The sequence below is a fragment of the Alexandromys fortis genome, unplaced genomic scaffold (assembly GCF_014885135.2).
Source record: "Alexandromys fortis isolate MF-2015 unplaced genomic scaffold, M_Fortis_MF-2015_v1.1 scaffold_10, whole genome shotgun sequence".
NCBI lineage: Eukaryota > Metazoa > Chordata > Mammalia > Rodentia > Cricetidae > Alexandromys > Alexandromys fortis.
Window position 1 is genome coordinate 6601990 of NW_026067895.1, and position 9131 is coordinate 6611120.

Sequence of the window (9131 nt, forward strand, 5' to 3'; positions counted from 1 at the left end):
AGCATGTTTTCCTGCACACCAGAAGAGGGCATCAGATCTCATTACATGAGCCACCATGCGGTTGCCGGGAATTGAACTTAGGACCTCTTGAAAAGCAGTCAGTGCTGTTAACCTCTGAGCCATCTCTCCAGCCCCAGTGTTCTCATTTATATAACAGCAAATGTAAGCTCGGGAAATATCCATATTTTGAAAAAGCAAACAATTAACTTGTGAGCTTTGGAGAGAAGTCTTGACCTTGGCAGCTCCCCTCTAGGCTCTGTACACTCTACACTCTATGTGACACCTCATGAGTATGTAGGAAGGTGTCAAGGGCATCTACAATGTAAAATATGTCAGTAACTGTCCCCTCTGGGTACCTCTGTGCCTGGGACTCTTACTTCCCTTACCACCAGAAACTGAAATATCTTGGAGTTCACAGCAGTCCGGTGCTCATTAGATGGTGTTTCCCAAACGTGTTTAGGAAACTCTGTGAAGACTTGTGGGGAGTCTAAAGGGAAATAAGGCACCTTCCTGCCTTCAGAGATTTTATAGTAGCTCAAGATATTAGGGGCATGTATGTTTCAGAGAGAGACAGACAGAGATACACAGAGATTTTGTAACACAGAGGCTCTTAGTGAATAATTTCGCCCCTAAGCATCTCCTCGGGAGAATAAAGCTTAAGTTTGTAAAACAGGTTGGGCAATCATGTTTGCAGCAGCTTTGTTCCAGCTCATAGCCCCAAACTGAAAACAATATTAAAAACTGTCATGGAAAAAAAAAACAGATGAATAAACTGAGTCCTAATGGAATACTACTCAACAGGAAAACAAAAGCAACTACTCTTACAATAACATGAATCACTACCAAAATACGATGTTGAGGGGCCAGAGAGAAGGTCCAGTGAATAAAGTGTTTCCTGGGCAAGCATAAGGACCAGAGTTTGAATCTCTAACACCCACATAAATACCAGGAGAGCATAGGGGCTTTAATCCCAGCACAGGGGAGGCAGTGATGAGGGACCCCCAGAATATGCTAACTGAGTAGAGCAGCTGAACTGATAAGCTCTGGATTTCAATAAAGGGGCCCTCCCTGAGCAATAGGTAGAGAGTAACAAACTCTGGCTTCTACATGTGTGCATGCACATGTGCACATTCCTATGCAAACACACACAAAGGGAAAAAATATGAGTTAGGAGACTTCTGCAACCATTCACGAAGTTTCTGAATAAAGGTCATGGTAATGGGAACAGAAAAGCAAGTGACCAAACATGAGAGGAAGAATTTAATATTTTATTACTCCCTATAGGTAAATGAGTCAGAGAGACAGGTTGAGCATATGAAGGTGAACACAAAAACTTCAGAGAACCTGGTTGAAGAGTCAGGTGTGTAGGGTCTCCTGATGTAAGTTTAAGCCAAATGTCACAGTATGACGCAGTAGACTGTTTCCTATTTCTGTAACAAACTACCTAAAGGTGGATACTTTGCTTTTTAAAAGAGGCTTATATAGTTCAAATTCTGAAAATGTATATGCATGACTTAGGCAAGACATACTTTCCTGCATGACAACACACAGAGAACTATACGAATAACCAGCTGCATACAGAATAAACCAACTGTACGGGGTAGACTCACCTTAATAGAATACATTCTCAAAAGGACTCCCTCACTTTGCAAGATCACCAGCAATCATCTCCAACCAGGTCCCTCCTCTCAAAACTCACCACTTCTCAACATCTTTGCACTGGGTCCAACTTCTAGCATATGAGCACACTCAAAACCCTAGCTAGACCCTAGCTTGTGGCCTCTAGGCGTCCAGGAAGTTACTGAAGATGTGGGGTAAGCAGTCACACAAGAGTTAAAGACAGGATTCGGGGTTGAGAAACTTCTCTACAAGTTCCTAGTGCCAGAAATTTTCTGTAGAAATGAGGCTAACTCTTGAGCGTCAGTATTCACTTAAGAATGAGAGAAGAGAGGGTGGTGACGATTGACATTGGCAGAACTGTTGTCAAGAAAATAGAGGAGACCCATGACGCAGAGAGAGTAAAAAAGGAGGCATGGAAGTGACCAGTAACAAAAATCCGAAGGCAAGATGTATGAAGCCTCAGAGAGACTATGGGACCTCTACTGCAGTGAGCCCATGGCATTCAACATCAAAGGGATTCACTCCCAGTCTCAGGCTGCTTTGGTTCTGTCCAAGGTGCTGAGGAGTGCTGCACTCCAGATACGGGTGATGAAGAGAGAACAGGGCATCTTTCACAGCGAAAGTCAGGGAACTTCACTTCTTTTTAATTCAAGGGAAACCTGTGTGTGCTAGCAGGAGCAAAGAGGCAAAGGCAAAGGCGGTGTTTGAGGGTGCCATCTTCAAGAGCAGAAGACAGGCTATTGAAGGACTCACTGCATCCTGTGTAGCTTTACCCCAACACAAGCGCTGGGACATGACATTAGCCAAGTCCACATACTCAAGGGTGAGTCTGGGGCTTGCGAGATAAAGAGTCAGGAGTGTGGGATGTGAGAGAAGCAGGTGGAATCAATGTCCTTAAATACACCACCTCATTTTACAGAGAGCAAGACGCAGCTCGGGGATGATTACAGACTTGCAACTTGTCAATGTGGCCAAGGTTAGAAGTCAGTTCACCATTCATAAAATGACTTGGAGCTGGATGGTAGACATCAGGAGCCAACATTAGACAGGGCCAAGGGGTGGTCCACTGGGTGTACCAGAAGGAGATGAAGAAGCTCCCCTCCCATCACTTTTTAACTTTCCCATCCCACGTTCATCAGCGTAATTCCCTTAGAACATCAGCTTCACATTTTAAATCTGAAATAGTGACCTAGCCTTTTAAAAATCAAGAAAAAGAACAATATACAACCCTATGTGCAGTAATCAGAACACCCACTCATCTTTTATATTTCTTTATTTTTATTTAACTTTATTTTTGCATTGTTGGGAATTAAACCCAAGGACTTCATATATAATAAGCATGTGTTCTATCACTAATCAACACCCACAGTTTCATGTCCCACCCCCACTTCTCATTTTCTTTTTGAGGTGTTGTCTCAATACGTAACCCAGACTAGCCTTGAACTTGCCTCCGCCTCCAAGTGCAGGGATTACAGGCCTAGGCTGGCACTTCCCACTCTTCCACTCATGTTATAAATAAAGTGTTGGAAGAAGCCACCCAGTCAGAACAGTTGACTGGAGGCTAAGGCCCATGTCACCCAATCTATTTGATATCGTCACTAGTTAAATGAGCTTCTCACTGCATCATCCTAAAGTCACCTTCCAAGCTTTAAATGTATTTTCAGAATGAAAATGGCAGTTCCACTTTTATTGGATTTGAAAAAATAGCCTTTTGAAATGAGATAAAAATATTTGAGCTTATATTAAAAAAAAAACAGCCAGGCTATTGAGACAGTGAGCCCACCACACGAAAGACATTTTATATAGATATTAAAGACCACTAAAATGTCAACTCAGATGCACTCTGGACACAGATCTTCCCTAAGCATGCCATCAGAGTAGTTGTTCCTCAGACTCTGTTCCTTGATTTCCCTGCTTCATCCCCAACCCCCCATGCTTATTTGGGGCTAACAACTTGCCAAGACTTTAATACTGTACACAAGATACGCAACAGATGTTTGATAAAGTAACAACGGCAGCCTCTGGTCCTCAAAGTTTCTGTCCTTCAGATTGCTTTCCTCTCACCCATCTTCCCCAATGGTGGCCAACTGCTTAATCAGAAAGCCTCCCTCTCTCATTGTATTTTCTGATCACTGGAATGTTGGTACTGGCTCCCAGCAAAAGGCAAGATGTTCGCAGAGACTTACTGGTGGCTCAGCTCTCTGATCTCACACGGTTTGAAGCACCATTCTTTGGCCAGCTTTTCCTGCTGAGATGATTCTTCTAAAAACACTATCTTTAAGAGAAAAAGAGAAAGAATCGAATATTAGCAAATCATAGCCACTTGTTAACACTAAAAACACAAATGTTTTCAAAGGAGACTATAGTGATGTTGAATGGATTTTAAAAGATACTTGGTACCAAATGGGATTGAGTTTGGAGGGAAGAATGACAATAGTTTGCGTTTGGTCATCCATAAAAGTAAAATGCATACATATTCTCATCTGCAGAAACATAGATCTGAGACTTCAGACGTGCTCTTCTGAAGACTCACTGATGGGGACCAGGAGCACCATTTCTCCTTCACTGATGTGATTAAGGGAAACACTGTTGTGAAAAAACACCCAACTTAAACCTAATAAGACTGCTGTTAGCCTGTTATGGGAAACACTAACTCATACTTTACAAGGCTAATGTGGAGAATAAATGTGATGATTCTGGTGATGAAATCAGCATCTGCCTGGAACACAGTGAAATGAGCAAGTGTGCTGTGGCTGTTTTCTCTGTAAGTAGATTGCTCTCAAGAAAAGGTAGGAAGTCACAAGGTTAGAACACAGGAAATGGCACCTCGGTTTGGCTGCTTTGGAGATGACATGATAGGTCCACCAAGCCAGGTCTCAGGGCTCTTCCTGTTTTCATTTCAGATGCAATATTATGAGAAAAAAGGGTTTAAGGAAAAATTAAAATTTGAAAAACCTTTACAAAATAGAAAATTGTTTATCTAGTGAAGTGAGAATTAAGGAGATGTACCTCAGGAAGAAAAAAATACTTGCTTAACTGAAAACATTAATTTCTTTGTTCATTGAGACACGCCTTGATCAGAAGCAATTCCTAAATTAAAATAATTAGATGATTATAAAGATTAAACTTTTTAAATGGTTAAATCAATAAACATCTAAAAAAGAGGAATCAACACTCATCAGTGCCTATACATACTTACGTAAAAAGCCATAAAATTAGAATTTATAATACTTTTTCAGAAGTGATGTATTATAAACATCGTAAGTAGTATAATATAACACTTCTATACACATATTTGAAATATATTATGAATAAATGCTTTTAAGCATAATGAAAATGGACAAAGTTTATTCTGGAGAGACATAAACCAAATGGGGAAACTGAGGCAATTTTGCTACCCCTGTGGAAAACTCATAATCAACAGTGACTTTGTATGATAAGCACACCCTTTGCAGATGCAAATCCTTATGAAATAATATATTACATAATATGTAACCCCTAAACCTGACACCTTGTGATAGTTTGCTAGTACTGTGACCTTTGCTGTCAACAGAACCAACTGAATGGCAAATGAACTAATTGCTTATCACCTGATAACCATTAAAAATAACTGGCAATTGATACATATTTTAAACAAATAATTTAAAAGTCAAAAGAACCAGTCAATATTGCTGTAATAAAACTGTTCTTACCCTAATTATTTTGATTTATATGAAAATGGCTTTCAACACTGATATTTATGAAAATGGAAAATAAGAGAAATTAAGCTGCCCTATTTAATGTCTGCAACCAGTAATACTCACTGGCCCATTATGTAATTGGAGAAAAAATGTTTTTATTTGCATATAATAAATTACCTTTCAATATATATAATAGACATTTTAAAACTTCCTCGTGTTCCTGGGAAATTTTAAATGTTTCAATTTATGCCCATGAATGGTATAACAATAGATGTTCTGTAAGACTTCCCAAAAGAAAATATACTACGTTATATTAAAATTGTGTAAGGGTTTAGACCAGAATTCATAACTCAGTAGGGAAAGGGGGACAGTGTAGCATTTCAGACCATCAAAAAGGAGAAAGTATATTTGGGACTCTCTATGTCACCTCGGCAGGTCCAGAATCGCTATGTTGACTAGGCTGGCCTTGAACTCATGGAGATCTGCCTGCCTCTGTCTCCCGTGTGCTGAGACTAAAAGTGTGTGTTATCATACTGCTCCTTTCCCCATCCAGAACATTTTAAAGATTAATATCATGGTTTAATTTGAACAAATACATATTCAAAATTTTCTAGAAATAATGGGTTCTATACATATTTTTATTCAACAAATCATCTATAGCACCAGCTTTTAAAAGTTTGAAACGGTTAAAATCATGAAGACATATTTAGTGAACAACAAATTAACCTTTATATAATGTTAAAATATCTTTATAAAAACACATGTATAATGACATTTTTAATAATAATATGGTGTAGGTATAGATATGGGTGTACACATGAACATGTATGTTGAAAGGATTGTAAATGTATTAATAGTATCTGTCTCTTTATTGAAAAATTGATGGTCATTTCACTTTCTTTTTTCTCACCATAAAGCTAACCCCCAATACTAAAATCTAGTCTCCACATGCAGAGCCTATGGCTGAGAGCTAAAATACATCAGACAGGTGAGGAACAAAATGGACACGGTGGGGGGGAGCATGCTGAGCCGCTTCCCTCACTGCATCAGAGGGGGAAACAGTGGGCAGGAACAGTCTCGAAGAAACGGGACAATCTGATGGTGATAGAAATGAATTGGTGCTTGATAAATATCCAGGGTAGACCAAAAAGGACGGCAGGGGAATGCCAGCAATGGAGATGGGGAAGCGGAAGCAACAAGCGGCACTACCAATAAAGACCAGCTGGCAATGGTATTGAAGCACCAGGTTAGAGAACTTCAATTCACAATCCAAGGCTTCCATTTTCTTCTTGCTCTTATTTGCATATTTGTTCATCCAGCACTGTCTGTGGCCCTCTTGTTAAGTAGCAGGGATTGGGAGCTATCGATTCAGAGCGACTATAACACATATGACATTTGGTAGGTTGGGGTAACTAGAATCATTGAGACCATCAAAAGACTAACACAGGATATGTTCAGTATATTCAGAAACACCACACACACCTGTGGAGACCCAGAACAGGCACTAGACAAGAACAGAAGGAATACGCCAGACCATAAACAATCAGGAGTTGTAAGTCATGTTCAGCCTTCAGATTTATTTTTAAGAACTCTCTAAAACGAAAACCTAGTGAAAAATACAACTGATGCATTCTTCATGGTGAAATGGCCTCCTCACTCCTAGACAGCCAGGGTTCTTGATGCCATTCACTTGCTCGCTCATTTAAGAGTCTGGCATGGCCCTCTGGCCTTCCGCCGTACAGGCCATGGTCTCTGTCTAGGCAAACTGTCAATCACATACACAAATCATTAAAAACAGTTGGCAGGGGCTTTCTCAGCCAAACCCTTCGTTTTCGAGATGAGGAACCGAAGTTCCTTCTGCTAAGTAAACAAGGCCAAGTGCCTCTTACTTGAAACGAGGGCTGTTTAGGATGAGCAATAGTGATAGCGTCAGAAGTACTGAAGCCAAAGGCAGATGAATAGCGACTATCAGTGGTACAAGTCTCTGCAAGACGCAGGCTTCAAACACCAGATGGGAAATCTGGGCAGAACGCTTGTTGCCATGGAGTAGAGTAAACTTCTGGACAACCGTGAAACAGCTCAGCTATACAGCAGAAGGGGGCGGCTTCTGTCTGTACTCATCACACAAACCTGCTCAGGTCGCTGGGCGGGGGATGGAAGACCAAACCAAAGGTATTCACTTCAGAGATTTCTGAGGCCCCTGGCAAAGGTGCACGTTGGTATATTAGCACAATTCATGTCGAACCGACAAAAGGGAAAACGAGACACTATCAAGGCAGGGTGGGGTGAACGTTACCAAAAAGTCACCGAAAACTACCATGAAGGGTTGAGACTTTCTGATCCCGTATTCTCTTTGTGAATGAGAGTGCAGAGGAGCCTGTGACCATCCCAGACCCAGAGCACACACAGGGGTATTTGCTGTACAATCCATCTGCCTAGAGGTTTGTCTAGACAGTTGTCTGGATGTCTGGTAATATAAATCAGAGGGGGCAGAAAAATTTCCCCACCCATCTCTGCTGGAAGCCTCCTTCCCCACCGGGTGCCAGGCCAGCTCCCTGAACCCAAGGCAAGACTGTCCCCCAAAAACCCGGCCTCTGTCTGCCCAACATAACCCCAACCACCTCTCCTCCTTGCCACCCATATCCCAGCCCACACCTCTGTCGGAAGCCTGCTACCCTATCAGAGGCCAGGCCAGTTCTTTCAAAACAGGGAAGCCACCACCCTGTTCTTCACTTCCTGCCCTGCCCTCACCCACCCAGCAACTCCAACTGCCCTTCTTCTCCCCATCCTACCACAGCTCACACCGCTGGCAGAAGACTCTAACATCCACCAGAAGCCAGGTCAGCATCCTGAACCCCAGAGGACCTCCGACCAGATCATAAGCTGTACACATCACCAAGACACCAGCCCCAAAGTAGGGTGGCAACCCCTTGCTGGATTAGAAGCCAACCAGGTCATCAGAGGTCCAGACCCCAACTTGGGTACAATCGGTGTGTGTACCTATAACTTACACTTAGCCCAGAGAAGTATAACTTGTCTGGATGTCTACATCTCTCTAGAGTTGTGGTTCTCAACCTGGGGGTCACAACCCCCACAAGGGTGCATAGCAGATATTTACATTATGATTCATAACAGTAGCGAAATTGCAGTTATGAAGTAGCAGTGGAAATAATTTTATGGTTGGGGTCACCACAACATGAGGAACTGTAATAAAGGGTCCCAGCATTAGGAAGGTTGGGAACCCCTAGTCTAGAGAGAGTAGAGGAAATATAAAGGTGACAAGATGTTAACCCTAGGGAAATATATGAGAGCTATTTGTACTATTCTTACAACTTTTTAAAGGCTAAGCAATATCTTACATAAAAACATAAATTTATAAAGTGAATATACAAAGATAACTAACAGCATTACAGAAAAATATAGGATCTGAGTGGCTGGGATAGTAGAGATGGCGGGCACATTGGCAGTGCCTCAGAGGATGGACGGCTGCTCCATCGTTAGTCATTGTGCCTAACACAAACAGAAAGTGCTCTTTCTTCTAGTAAATGAATTGAAAAATACTCACTTAAAAAAAATCAAACAAACCAGGCAATGGTGGCGCACGCCTTTAATCCCAGCATGGTCAGAGGCAGGTAGATCTCTGTGAGTTCAAGGCTCAGCCTGGTCTACAGAGCAAGTTCCAGAGCAAGTTCCAGGACAGCCAAGAACAGAGACAGGGAGATCTGTGGGGCTCTCTAGCTTACTTCATGAGGTACAGGCCAGAGGGGGACCCTGTCTAAAAAAAAAAAAAAAAAAAAAAAAAAAAAAAAAAAAAAAAAAAAAAAAAAAAAA

General features: G+C 41.6%; 1 protein-coding gene across 1 annotated transcript in view; it reads right to left on the reverse strand.

Moving 5' to 3' along the window:
* The window catches only part of Gda (guanine deaminase), a 65567-nt gene that overhangs the window by 36390 nt on the left and 20046 nt on the right, over positions 1–9131 (reverse strand). The window contains exon 2 of the mRNA XM_050159228.1: positions 3807–3895. Within this exon, the coding sequence (XP_050015185.1) occupies positions 3807–3895 (89 nt within the window). The remainder of the gene's footprint in view (positions 1–3806; positions 3896–9131) is intronic.